The sequence below is a fragment of the Lathyrus oleraceus genome, chromosome 4, assembly GCF_024323335.1.
Source record: "Lathyrus oleraceus cultivar Zhongwan6 chromosome 4, CAAS_Psat_ZW6_1.0, whole genome shotgun sequence".
In the NCBI taxonomy this organism is placed as follows: Eukaryota; Viridiplantae; Streptophyta; class Magnoliopsida; order Fabales; family Fabaceae; genus Lathyrus; species Lathyrus oleraceus.
Genome location: NC_066582.1, coordinates 44787751 through 44802591, shown reverse-complemented (window position 1 = coordinate 44802591; position 14841 = coordinate 44787751). Strand labels below are relative to the sequence as shown.

The window sequence follows — 14841 nt, the reverse complement described above, 5'->3', positions numbered from 1 at the left end:
TTCTTAGATGTGTTCCGTGAATTTACTATTCTTGATATCATTGTCTTTTAATTTACTATTCGAAATTTGAAGAACAAAAAACTTGTACCAATACTAATGAATCATGAATTATAGCTTTTGCTGGATCAGTTCTCAAAATAGTTTTAGACCTGAGAGATTTTAGTCCACTGATAGATTGAATTTTTTTTAATAATCAAAGAAAACAAGGATATAACTCATTGTGATACTGTAATAATCAAGAAATTTTTCATTGCAACAATTATAGACAATAATAAGGCACATATTTTGTGTCCTCCTTCACACTTGATATAATTTTCTTATCATCTTACACAAAGAAACATCAATTACTTTACAATCCTAATGAGTGATGAAACAAATAGAAATACAAAGAGGAAAAGTATGAATAGCAATGAACTGTACAAAGTACAAACTGGTGTAAGGGATCTATTTCCTAACATCTACATGATGATCCAAGTTATAGCAATCAAATAGGTATATCACAGAGTAACTCTGATCCAGCTCCATGAATATGATGTATAATGAGGCGGTTATCGTAACTCGTACAAGCTCGCACGAAAGAATTCAAAAATGGCACATTCACTTGCACGTACCTTAATCTGGAATAGGTACTTCAAGTTTTAGGATTCTTGGTTTTACTTCCGGTGATTCCTTCTTCCGTTTCTTCCGATGGACTTGGAATCTGGATGATCGCTCTTTTCTGTATCAGAAGTTTCCTTATGTGTCTCCGCGTCGGCATTTGTGGCATTACTCTTCCTACGTCTTCGATCCTGAAAAATCGATCACTTCATTTGATTAGAAAAATCAAGTTTCAAGCACATTACACTTGCAACTTAACTGCTACAAAATGTTGGAAACTTGCAATTTCATATATGTGAATCAGAAGTCAAACCTCTCGAGGTATTGGATATTCTTCAGATTCGAGCATGCGGACGACTTGACTCATATTTGGTCTTTTTTCAGAATCTGGATCAACACACCTCAAAGCAGTCAGAAGGGCTCTTTTAAGGGCACTTGTTGACGGTCTCGTCTCTATGTTTGGGTCCACCACCTCTTCTGCGTGCCTATTGCCGACCATCATCTTGAGCCAATCAACCAAATTTACCTATAACAATCACCCAAATGATAGTTAGGAGAGGCTGAAAAATCCGAACTCTCGTCACCTATAACTAAAGTTGCAAAGCACTTCAGAGAAATTTCTAATGAATCCTATTCTTTGCATTCAAAATTCAAGATATGTACTAGTGAAGAAAATGAAAGTTTGTTAACTAACTCTCGTCAAAATGAAACATACATAACAACATGTGCATCAACGTCTCAAATAATTTCTTTACAAGTTAATAATGACACACCTCGGCTGGTGAACGGCTATAATCTACTGGGTCTCTTCCGGTAATTGCTTCAAGGAGCAATACACCAAAGCTATAAACATCACTCTTCTCGTTTAGTAAGCCAGAACTGGCATATTCGGGAGCCACATATCTGAAAATGCAAAGACAATCATTAAAAGGAAAACATAAACAAACAAGTCTTAAACTATGTAGACAGAGACAGAGCTTACCCAAAAGTACCCATAACTCGAGTTGTAATGTGACTTTTTCCGGCACCGAGTAACTTGGCTAGTCCAAAGTCGGATATTTTGGCATTGAATTCATCATCGATTAGAATATTACTTGACTTAATATCTCGATGGACGACTTTTGGCTCAATTGCTTCGTGCAAGTAAGCCAGCCTGCACGCAAGATAATCATAAGATCAGTAAAATGAAACTCACCAAAAGTAAAACGGAACTTTCAAGGATGTTTACGAAATTAACGTACGCTTTAGCTGTTCCAAGTAGAATTTTAATCCGAGCCTCCCATGTGAGGAAACCATATTGCCGCATGGCTCCATGAAGCCATTGTTCTAAGTTTCCATTGTTAACATACTCATAAACCAACAACCTGAAATTAACATGGAACTTCCTTTGTTGATTCATATATAACAGAAGAAGAAAAATGAAAAACCGGATATTGAATTGTAGCCTGAATAAAAATAGACGAAGATGGTATGGTTACCTGTGAGTGCCTTCGATGCAAAAACCCAAAAGTCTAACCAAGTTCTTGTGCCTAACATGACCAATAGCCTCAACTTCCACTCGAAATTCCTTTTCGGCTTGCCCACTGCACAACGAGCATAAATAGTATTATAATCTAACTGCTTGCAAACATGCTAATGAAACACGAAACTATAGAGATTATAAAACAGATTTCAGAATTAAAAATTAAATAGTGGCAATACTCACAGATTATTTAGAAGCTTCTTAATAGCGACAGGATTCCCGTTGATCAGCTGACCTTGATAAACAACTCCGTATCCTCCTTCGCCGATAATATTGTCTTTTGAAAACTTGTTTGTTGCAAGTTCTAGGTCTCTCAGTGTAAACCAGTGCCCCCAACCAAGGTGAGAGAATTCTGGAAGACCAGACAAAGGCGACGGTGAAGTTACAGAAAGCCTATGTGCAGAAAGGCGCTTCGCACCACTTTCATCACCCGATTGAGAGCCAGCAAAGTCTTTCTCGACATGAATAAACGAGCCCGATTGACTGCTATACTCCCCATTCTTTGTTTGGAGCAAAACCTTTTCGGCCTCCTTGTCACTAAACTTATCGTAAAGACTCATAAAAGCACCGTTCTGAGGATGACTATTTGTCGAAACCTGATCAACGCTAATCTCTTTGATCTCTTCGGAAACGGATAACCTATGGGTTACCGGAAGCATGCCGTTGATTCTTCTGGATTTCTTTTTCGAAGTAAGACATATTGATATCACTAGAAGAATGATCACAATGAACAAACCAACTATTAACCCCATCAACTCCCATACTTCCAAACCAAGAACAGATGTTTTCTTCGACAACCTCGAACTCAGATCAGATGCCATTTAACCACTGCCAATATATCTACAAAATCAGAGTTAAACATAAAAAATCACTTCATCACTTGAAAACAAATAGTAATAGATACAAATCAAAACTTCATTCATTTTGTAAACAAAAAAGACGAGTCCAATAAAAATTCACATTACCTAAACCAAAATTAATAAAGCAAGAAACCAATGATCACAAAAACAAAACAAAATATCATTTGCTATCATCCGCAACTATAAAGCACAAACACCAGAAACTTGACACTAACACTAACACTAACACTGACATGTTGACCCCGGTAATTAAACTAATGTTAGAGGTGTCTGTGCTAGACAGATCACCCTTTGATTTTCCACCAATGCCACATAGATTTAAGATAATCAAAACCACATAAAAAGAGAGTCTTAATAATAATAATACCTATCAGCTTCACACAGATTTCTCAGAAGCTCCTATTCAAACTCTGAAAAATCAACTTTAAAGCTAGATCTCTCAAGCATTCAAAAAACCCTCTTGGACGTGAACTCATTAGCACAAACCAAACTCAACTCCATTATCAAAACACAATTTTGTATCTGGGTTTTGTCAATCTCTCCAAAGGGTATCTATTTCCAATCTCAAAAGAGAAACTTTTGAAAGGAGCAAGATGAAAGAGAAAACATGGGAAGAAAAAGAGAATGTGACGGCAAGGAAAGTTGTTGGAGGGAAAAGGAGAAAACATGAGGAGAAGGAAATGAAGTTGTTGTGGGATTAATAAACAAGGCATGAGTGGTAGGTGATTGAAGATAGTAAAAAAGAAGCATCAAAATAGAAACTTCGTTTGCTGTTTCTTCAAATTTCTTCTCTTTATTCTTTGTGATTGTGATGTGATGCGTGCTTTTTCGCTTTTCATTTTTTTTTTTCAATTCTTAAGTGTGACGGTGACAGACAAACAGATGCTTCATTGGCATTTGACATTTATGATTTCTTGTTTTATTCAATAATAATCATATTTTTCTGAATAAGCAAATTAGGATTTTTTTTAAATAATTACCATTTTTAAAATAAATTCTAAAATAATAATTTTTTAAAAAAAAAATCAAAATAATCACATGTGTCAGATGAACTGGCGCATCCGTCTTGCATCAAGAGGAGGCGTCAAGGTCTTAGACGCCTGTATTGGAAGCCTCATGAGGAGACGCCAATGTCTATAGCGTCTGCATTGTGCCTCATGAGGAGGGGACAATGCCTATGACGCCTACATGTCTTGACATGTTAGGCGCCTAGCCTCTTGACGCATGCATTTTATATCTCCTCACTATAAATACCTCGTCATGTATGCAATATTTTTCAAAGAAAATTTTCCCCTACTACCATTTTTTTTTCATTCAACTCCGCTCTCCTTCAAGTTTTTGAGTTTTAACCATGTCTGAATACATTCACAAGTGAAATGCCGATTTAATATTTTTCATCGTTGCGTATCCGATAAAGATCCGACTCTGGAATATATATTAGTTTGAACGTCTTAATTGGACGTTGAACAGTTGGTTAGATGGAGAAATTGGAGATGGTGAAAGGATTAGAAGAATCCAATGACTTGTGTCCACGTTCAACCAAAATGGAGAAGTGCGTGAATGGATGGATATCAAGACTGATCGAGACGTTTATAGGATGATGCATTACATGTTCAAAATTGTTTTGATGGTTGTAATCGCATAGTTCTTGTATTGTAGTTGTTTTAATTGTTTGTGTTATTGTTTATGTAATGGTATTTTCCTCACAAACTTATAATATGAAATAAATTTAGTTTTTCATATATTGCAACAGAGGTACAGGTGAATCTATCTGGTTGTGCTCGTTCCAACACTAGGACAGTTAGTACGATTGTGACCTGGCTGACGGTATGAACTACATAATCTAACCATTTTGTTCATTGTATCCATTTCGGTTTGAATACGGGTGCTGTTTGGGTGACCCTTTTTCTTCCTTCGCATAACTTCGTTGTGCCAGACGATGTCCCCTTGATATTCTGGCCAGTAATCCTCTTTTGCTACTACGGAAAAACTAATTTTATAAACATTCGATAGGCTGGTGACTTTATAAACGTCATATAGCAAGTAGGATGAATCCTTCGAACCTTTGAACATGCCGCAATGACATGGGAGCAGGGCGTACGAAATGCTTGGAACTTTCCGCAGTCGCACCAACCTCTGTCTAGTTCGACTATGTACTGTCCCATTGGCATACCCTCATTGTGGTCCATGGACTCAACAACACTATATCAACCTTTAGTGCGGTCAAACACCGTGACCACATGTGTGTTTGCTTTGGAAGCTTCATGTCTAATGAATTTCATTGAAGCATCATTGAACAACTGCCCAAATTGCAACACTGAACTCCATTTGGAATGTCTGGTCTCAAGTATCACCCCTAGCCTAAAATATGTTGCCTGCACCAAAGCGGTTATAGGTAGGTTACGAATGCCTTTGAAGACAGAGTTCATTGATTCCACAAGGTTTGTTGTCATGTGGCCCCAACGTTGACTGTTGTCGTATGCCCTAGTCCACTTCTCCAATGGATTGTTATCGGTCCACCGTACTACATCTGCGTTTGACAATCTTATTTCTTCGCGGTAGTGTTTGAAAGAAGGTTATGATAATGCGTAACATGCGTTGACAACCTTCGTCCGCAACGTCTTGTCTTTGATTTCTGGATGAAATTTTGAGCAATATGTCTAATACAGAAGACATGCGTCGAAGGAGGATCTTTCCATCCATTATCAATGTTATATATGCACTGATGATTGAAGGTTGTCTATCGGAGATCAAACATAAGTTAGGCTACGGTGCAACGTGCAATCGAAGATTTCTTAGGAAAAAACTCCATCCCTCAGCACTCTCCCCTTCAACAAGGGCAAAGGCGATTGGAAAAATGTTGTTGTTGTCATCTTGTGCCACTGTCATTCCTTTGTATTTCTCGTACAACCATGTACCATCAATTTGTATAATAGGTTTACAGAAAGAAAAACCTATGATGCATGGTTGATACGCCCAGAAGAGATGGTGGAATATTCCATTTTCAATAGCACACGTCCCGTCTTGTCTATATGTGGGCAACATTTTCAACTTGAATAGTCCCTGAAGCATACTGTTTTAAAGCCAACATGTATTTTGGAAGTTGTCTGTAAGACTCCTCTCAATTTCCAAACACTTTTTCAACAACCTTAGTCCTAGATATCCATGTCTTCCTATATGATGGAGTGTACTGGTACTCTGCCCTAATATGCGAGATTATTGTACTCACCTTTAACGACGGATTATCGCCAATGACAGACAATATTTCATCACATATTAGCTGAGAGCTTAGTTTCCAATGATCTTGCATTGGGTTTGTCAGCATGCATGTGTGAACTGGACCCATGGATCCAATCTCCCAAGAATCGCTCCTCTTCCGGTACGAAGCTGACAATCTGAAAAGGCAATGCTCATTCGAACAATAAATTTTGTACTTCAATGCATTAGTTCTATCAACTCTGAAATCAGTTGATATTTGCATGTGAAATTTTTTGATGGCTTTTACACAATCCTCTTTTGTGCAAAATGTGTCTCCTTGTTTCAAAGATCCTTGCATTTGCACATAAGGATTGTACCATATATCTGATGAAGGTTCATCGGAACCCAAGTTCAACCTTCTCATGTGTTGAGGTAGACAATATACATGACTAGCTGGTAACGGCTCCTCTTCCTTATCAGTGTTCACCATTGAATAAACCAAGATCTCGACTTCTTCCTCTTCGTCATCTACAACATTCACCTTAGCTTGTTCGTCATCAGTTTCATAAAACACTTGTGACTGATCAATAAACTGAGACACTTGTTGTTGTTGTGGTAATATATACAACTCTATATCGTTGTACCCAAATTGTTTGTGACTGAGAAACATATGTTGAACATCTTCATCATCTCAAATCTTATTCTGATAAAACTTCACCTGGTTTTCCGTAAACCAAACCGGATTTTTATAGATGATTTGGCCAACAGGACTGCACTACAATTTCTTTTCTATTCTTTGTTTCAGATGTGAAAAATTTGATCATCGTTTTTTTGTAAACCGAGTTACCTATGTGTTGCAAAAACAAAAACCGAATAATTGATGCTCAAATATTTCACCTTCGATATGGGCACTGATCATGTAATGTTGTGAGGAAGATATTTTTTTAAATCTAACTTTCTTTTCTATATTGAAATTGAATGCATTGATATGTTATTCAAATGCACTTAAATAGCGTAAACATTGAATGCATTGATCATGCTATTCATCTGCACAGACTTGACCATACAGAGACAAGAACCCACAAGGAATGCATGCAGTGACAAGAACACACAATGCATGTGCCCAAGGAATCTCTGCACACAAGGAATCTCACAAGAAAATATTTTCCCTAATAGTCCAAACAGGCGCCCATTCCCTAGGCGCATAAAGCAACCTAGGCGCCAAGACCAAGGGAGCCCCTTCATGAAAAAGACTCATAGGCGCCAAGAGTAAGGGCGTCTCTTCATTGCATGTGAATATTCATATGCAGGCGCCAAGATCATGGGCGCCTCTTCCTTGCATGTGAATATCACATGCATGCGCCTAAGGCTATGGCTACTCTACTTTGCCATGCATGTAACCAATCACATGTTGCGTAGGTTGCAAACCTAGTAAGACTCTCTCATCTTTAAATAAGATTCAAATCACAACATCAAATCATCTCCAACACTAGTCATCTATACTCTTTCTTTACCACACTCTTTCTCTGCCACACTCAAGCTTTGCAATATCAAATTATGTCTCTATTGACTATGGGTAATGAACACAGAGGAACACTCGAGAATATCTTGACATTTGTATGTTATCACTCTCTTTTTACTTATTCCATATTTAATTTGTATACCTTTGTTATCTATGTTTGTATTATATATTACGTCTTCTTATTGCATTTCTTACTTATGTGTTATTAGGACCCAAAGTGTTTTCGATATCGTGTACATGAATATGTACCCCACGATCCTTTGATATAACCATATATTAGAGGATGTGGATTTAGACATATCCTCAACATTGTCTCGTACTCGGTGGACTACAAGTTCATTCTTGCTTTGTTGGAGAGATAGAGACCCGAGACCCACACATTTCACCTTCCTTTCGGTGAGTGTATTGTCACACTTGAGGACGTATACATGTTGTTGGGTCTCCGTATAGATGGTAAGACCGTGAATGGTAGAGTAAATTAGGACAACTCTATCTGTAACGAATTATCGGGTGCCCCTTTGTGTGACGACCAAACTGAGGGAGAGTCATCCAGTCAAGCAAGGGGACAAGGTATAAATTTAAAATACCTTAAACAATATTATGCGAGTATAATATTATCCGAAGAATCAACCGAGTATGAAAAAATAATTAAATCTCAGTGTTATATTATGATTTTATTTGGTAATTTTTTATTTCCAGAAAGTACAGTTAATTCAGTAAATATTATGTATTTACCGTTGTTACGCAACATTAATAAGGTAAGCACATATAGTTGGGATTCAGCTGCGTTGGCCCATCTATATAGTGCAATGTGTAAAAATGCAAAAAAGAATATTATTACGTTTTTTTTCATGTGTGTATTTTCTACAAGCATGGGTTTGGTCAAGAATGTCGTCACTCGCCCCAATAAACGAGAACTCATTCATGTTCCCGTTTGCAACAAAGTAAGGGTAACACTTTATCATTTAATTAATTATATTTTATATTACAATTAACTGTAAATAATTTTTTTTTATCTAAGATGGTCAGTAAGGGGGATGAATTACAATAGGTGTATGAAATACGATATAGTAATCTATCGCAATCTATTGGACCACATTGGACCAGACAATGTAATTCTCCTACACAACTATATTTTAATTTAAAAATACTTATCAAATTATTTATCATCTAATTGTTTCGTATTATTTTACAGTTTATCCGGAGGCCATATCTGGGTCTTGATCATCATGTGAACCATGACGATATTGCAGTTTGGACAGCAAAGACACCAATTACCCGGTTCACTACCGCGGAAATGCACCAGAGTGACCGGGTAAAACTGCAGTTCGGCATGCAACAACAGATTCCAGAACCTCCGACGTGTTTGGGGAATTGGCATAAAAAAAGAGTTGATGTCCAATGGGATTGTTTCGACTAGAGAGACTTTGCAAAAGAGATGTGTCGTCAATGGAGGAATCGATGACAACACATTTTAAACGAACCAATCATCCATGGTGCAAGACCAACTCAATAATATATGGCATGGTTTATGTCGGTAACAACGCAATAATTTGTGTTTGAGCCGTGGTATTTGATAGATCCACGCCAACTAGCTTCGTCATCGTACGCCCAACAAGGCTCCGTTCAACACCAATGTCAGACCACCCAAACCCAACAACCAACCTCACACCATCAACCTACCACATACACCCAACAACCAAACACCCAACTTCGCAACTCATTCATGTCATCCAACCAACAACCAAACACCCAACGTCGCAATCGATTCATCTAACCCACCAACCACAAAACCAAGAATCAAACCCTATCCACCAACAACCATACGCTTCAACCACAACCGTATATAGCCCAGATGATTCATATGGGTCACTTCATCGTAGCCCCCCACCAATGATCACTCAAATATCTCATCACCAAGGAGATGATTCATGTGGAATAAGGGACGTTTCGATTGGGTCGGCCATTAATTTTTTGTCAATCACATGTAACATTTATTATATCATGGATAATTTTTTTTTACATTATTTTTTATTACTTCATAAATAAATAAATAAAATTTTTAAAAATTTTTAAAAAAAAATACAAGGGTGTATGCGCCAAATGAATTGGCGCATACACCACATGCAATGAGCAGGCGCCATAGACATTGGCGCCTCCTCATTAGGCACAATGCATAGACATTGACGTCTCTTTGTGAGGCTTCCAATGCATACGCCTTAGGCCTTGGCGCCTCCTCTTGATGCAAGACAGATGCGCCAGTTCATCTGACGCATCTTTTTTTAAAGATTTTAATTTTTTTTTAAAAAGAAAATTGTTATTTTAGAATTTATGTTGAAAATGATGGTTATTTAAAAAAAATCAGCAAATTAGTATATATATATATATATATATATATATATATATATATATATATATATATATATATATATATATATATATATATATATATATATATATATATATATATATATATATATATATATATATATATATATATATATATATATATATATATATATATATATATATATATATATATATTAGAATCATCTCTTTTTCTTTTTTAAATTAAATAATAAATGTGGTTAAAATAATTCATTCATTCATTTTTTACTCATATAATTGATATTTTAAAATTAGAGAAGTTTTTCACCGGGAAACATTTTGAATATTGTGAGACTTCTTCTTTTTATAACAACACTTTTATGAGAGACCCACCACATATTAACCCAAAATCTTAAGATGATAAATGAGTGTATTCTCTCACTTATAAATGTTTAAGTCTCCATATTTTTAACCAATATAAAACTATTATACCCATTATTCACATTTTGACTCAACAAAAAAGATCGGAAATTTTGACTCAAACTTATTGAAAAATTTAATTGACATTTAAAGAAACAAAATTCTTAATCCTAGGAAAGAGTTTGAAAGTGGCTAGATTTAAATTTAAAAAATGTAACGTTGAAAAAGGTTGAGAAGGAGAATTTATAAAAATCTTTTTTTTTAATGAAGTTATAATATTCAATACTATGCATGTATTTTAGTGATTATTATCAATTTATCTACGAAAAAATTACCTGTAAACTTAAAATGAAAAATCATTTAGATTTAGATGATGAAATTTACAAATTTTAAATTTAAGTTGAAATTCATTTAGGATACAAAATAAAGTATAATGAAAAACTCTGATTTTAATCTCTGTGTGGGACTAATCTTTCATGTTGTTAGTAGTCAAACATCATTTTTAAAACATAAGACAGACAAGTAATCAGTGTGATGTTTAAGAAATGTTAGACTGCACACCAAATTCCAATACTCTTGAATTGCGTAAATTACTAAATTTCATTTTTATCTTTTTTTATTTATTCAGACTTTGTTATCCCGTCACACCAGATCAAATTTGATTTTTCTGTTTCTAGAATTGCTTGAATAGATTAAACCATTAAGAGGTTGAAATTTTTTACTTTTCTTCTTTAACTCAGTTGAGTGATTATACTTTCTATCTTTGACTTCTTTTTTTCTTTTAACTCAATTGTGTGATGTTAATTTTAAACATACATTTAATCATGTATTGAGATGAGAGTGTAGAAATACAAGACGTGTTTAAAATATTGTACAAACACTAGTATTTAAAATCGAACAGACTTAATAAAAAATTGTTAATTAAAATGAAGTAAATAAAAAAACTGTAAAAACATTATATTTTTGGTTTAAATCATATTCAACTCAAATTTAAATCTATTATGCATTAGTCTTATTAGTATTAATAGTTTTCTCTTCCTCTCTCTTATGCTTTTTGTTTCAATCTTCCCAAATCTCTCTTAATATTATCGTAAATTCTTCTCACTTTCTTTGTCACATATATTTTATTTCTTCTTCTTTAATATCCCATTTCTTATGTTTTTTTTAATCTTTTCATTTTTATGTTATTGTTCTTTTCTTCCAATTTTATTTTATTTTACCCCTCTTCTTCTCTAATTTCTCATATCTTCTATTCTTTTATTTTCATTTTCTTTAATTTTTCATCTCCTTTATTTTTTTTTCATTATAATATTTTTATATTGTTTTTTTAATTTCATTTTTGTCTAATTTAATTTTTATATTTTAAATAAAAAATTATTGTTTAAATATAATGAGTTTCGTTGTTGTTTAATAATTATTGAAAGTCTAAACAAAAGTCATGTTGTCCTGTCCTCTATATGTTCGTGTATGTCTCAATAAAAATATTTAAAAAAATTGAACCGATTGAACCAATCGAATCAACTCAAAATATATTGGTTTGATTTAGTTTGGTTTGATTTTATTTCTAAAAGTCAATCGAACTAAATCAAAATATATATATTTTTTCTCTTGCGATTTGATTGACTTTTAACATTAAAATCGTCTAAACCGCACTGTGAACACCCCTAACAATAATACAATGTGTTGTCTAATAAATATCGATTTAAATGCGCTTAATTGAGTATATTTATTGTTATAAATTTTATGACATTGTTTAAGAGATTTAATCAAACTATGACATTTTTTAGAGATTTAACCAAATCAAACCGGTTTATGACATTTTTATAAAAAAGTTTGAACTTAATTTTATAATTCTTTAAGATATTTAATGAAAGCAATTTATAACATATATAAAAATAATTTAAATTTATTTTATTTTTTATTATAAAATAATTTATGCGAATTTATTGATAAACGTTTATTTTGATAACCATTTGTGTTATAAATTACGATTAAGAAATGACTCAAAAGTAAAAATACATATTTGATTTTTACATCATAATTCATGAAAATTTGGAGGTGTACAGCTAATTTCAAGTTATGAGGGAAGTTTAACTTTATATGCTCGAAGCTTCTATAATTCAGTCATTTTTTATCCATTTTCTAAAGTTAAATGTTTTTTAGAAATTGACCTACTATGTTTATAAACTGGACTTAAGATAGTTTTTAATATTTTAAATTTCTTTCGATTGAAAAACGGTTTAAATTGATTTTCAAAGAAAAAAAGGAGACGGTACAAGAAGTATTGGGAAGCATAATTTTTTATTTTATTTTACACTTTGGAGTTATATTAAAAAAAATATTAATGAGCGTTTTTAAAATATTAAATTAGTAAATAAATATGAGAATTTTAAAATTGTTTAAATTTCAAAAGGGATTAATTACTATACACTATCGTGTAAAAAGTTTTACACTGTCGATTAATCACCATCACTCGTTTGCATTATTTTATAGATTTTAAAAATAAAAGTCAAATTATTTCCTTTTACACTCTCAGAATACTTCAATTAAATCCATTTCAAAAGGGATTAACCAAAATTGTAAATAAATATAAAAATGTATATTTTTAAAACATATTTTTTATTTTAAATAGGAATTAATTATTATATACTGTGATTGTAATCGATTTATCACCATCACTCATTTTCATTACTTTATAATTTTATAGATTTTTAAAATAAAAAACAAATTTATTTTAATATCCAACGTCTATATCAATTAAATCCTTTTAAATAACATTTGATTTTATGTTTGAAATCTTCGTAAGTGTAAAATTAATCTTGATATCTTAGTTGCTTTAAAATAGAATTAACTTTATCTGTAAATTAATTTTAATTTAAAGCTAAAATATAGAGTCTTTTAGTTCAAAGAATTAACCGGTTTTTAAAATAAAATTTATTGATTAATTCATTTTTATATAAATATATTTAAATATATATAATTTTACATTCAATTTAATTTTTAAGATTTAATTATAGTTATAATTCTTCTTTTTTGTTTTTTTATGGAATTAGTTTTTGTATTTTAAAATTAAACAATTTTAATTCTTCTTTCATTTTTCTACACTTAAAATTGACGATATATTTCATTTTAAAATGATATATTTTTGTGAAATTTAACAAATCATCATATAAAAATATTTTATGAAATAAAAAAATATAATTTAAAAAATCAATATTTTATTGATTTGTAGTATAAAAAAGTGAGAGAAATCCCAAATTATTTAAATTTAAACTAAAAATATTAATTTTATGAATCACTACAAATAGATAGGTGATGAAAACCGTAATTCAACTCATTTTTAATTCCAATCAATTTTATATATTAATTTATTTAAAGTTATTTTGTTTTTCAGCAAAATAATAAAACACAGGACATAATTGTGTAACCTTTTATTTTTCCAAATCAACTAAAGGTATGGTTTTGAGTAAAAGGGAAAGCAAGTCAAATAAATGGGCATCATCATCTTTGGACAATTTTAAGGCTGCCTACATTGCCGTCCAATATCTTGCGTTTTTTTTTGCTTTTGTTGGTCAAATCACCAATGATTGTTTGAATGTTTAAGTTAACAATAAAGTATTCCATTCCTCTATTAATTAATACATTGATAAAATAATAATAATAGGGGTAAGTGAGATAGTTCGATTAGTATGTGTTACATGAATTATATTAATATAAATTATTATTTTATTCAATCTTAGATGATAATATTTATTTATATTTATGTGTTGTTAGATTATACATTCTAAAGATTTTGATGATGACAATTGAATAAAGAATAGATAAATCAAGTATCATTGATCAGGAAGTAAATATAATTCTAAGACTAATGTCACTTAATAGATTAAGTAGCATTGTTAATGATTTAAGTGACGCAACAAATTAAAATTTTCTTTTTTGGCTTAACCTAATCAATTAGGTTTGTGTACAAATTGATTAGGAAGCGCCAAGACCAGTGAATTGTTGTCTATTTTAGCCACACAAAAATCCTATATAAAACATAGTGATTTCCTCACTTCTCAACACACCAATTTTTTTAATAATCATTTCTCTTATATCACTCATTTATTTCTTTTATAAGTTTTATTCACAATAAGTTGTGTTAGTGATGAGAGAGTGAAAAGCTTCACATGAGAGTTGTGGTGTTCTACCATTGTGCTGAATTTGTTTATTCAAGAGTTGAGTTCTCTTGTGATCTTGTAATAGATTTGAAGGTTGCAATCTAATATGTAAAAAGGTTGGTGTAACGTTGTTGGGTTGAACTCGTGTAAAAGCTCAAGTTGTTTGTGTAAGGTTGGTGAGTTGATCATGTGTAAAATATCAAGTTATTATTTAGTAGAATCCCACGAGAAGAA

General features: G+C 32.4%; 1 protein-coding gene across 1 annotated transcript; it reads right to left on the bottom strand.

Moving 5' to 3' along the window:
• Positions 1-224: 224 nt before the first annotated feature.
• On the bottom strand, positions 225-3765 carry LOC127138780 (probable receptor-like protein kinase At5g18500). Its single transcript, XM_051065303.1, has 8 exons — positions 3347-3765; positions 2303-2959; positions 2076-2180; positions 1839-1961; positions 1580-1750; positions 1371-1500; positions 911-1123; positions 225-788 (listed from the first exon to the last, which is right to left on the bottom strand). Exons 2-8 carry the CDS (start codon positions 2938-2940, stop codon positions 654-656), a joined length of 1515 nt encoding a protein of 504 aa, XP_050921260.1. The 5' UTR covers positions 2941-2959; positions 3347-3765; the 3' UTR covers positions 225-653.
• Positions 3766-14841: the final 11076 nt, after the last annotated feature.

What these genes read in the sequence shown, in the direction of transcription:
- LOC127138780 (XM_051065303.1), bottom strand. Translation starts at nt 2,940, where the DNA reads ATGGCATCTGATCTGAGTTCGAGGTTGTCGAAGAAAACATCTGTTCTT. An exon ending in TGCATCGAAGGCACTCACAG is followed by an intron (nt 1,962 to 2,075) that starts GTAACCATACCA and finishes TGTTAATTTCAG; the next exon opens with GTTGTTGGTTTATGAGTATG. An exon ending in CTACTTGGAACAGCTAAAGC is followed by an intron (nt 1,751 to 1,838) that starts GTACGTTAATTT and finishes TCTTGCGTGCAG; the next exon opens with GCTGGCTTACTTGCACGAAG.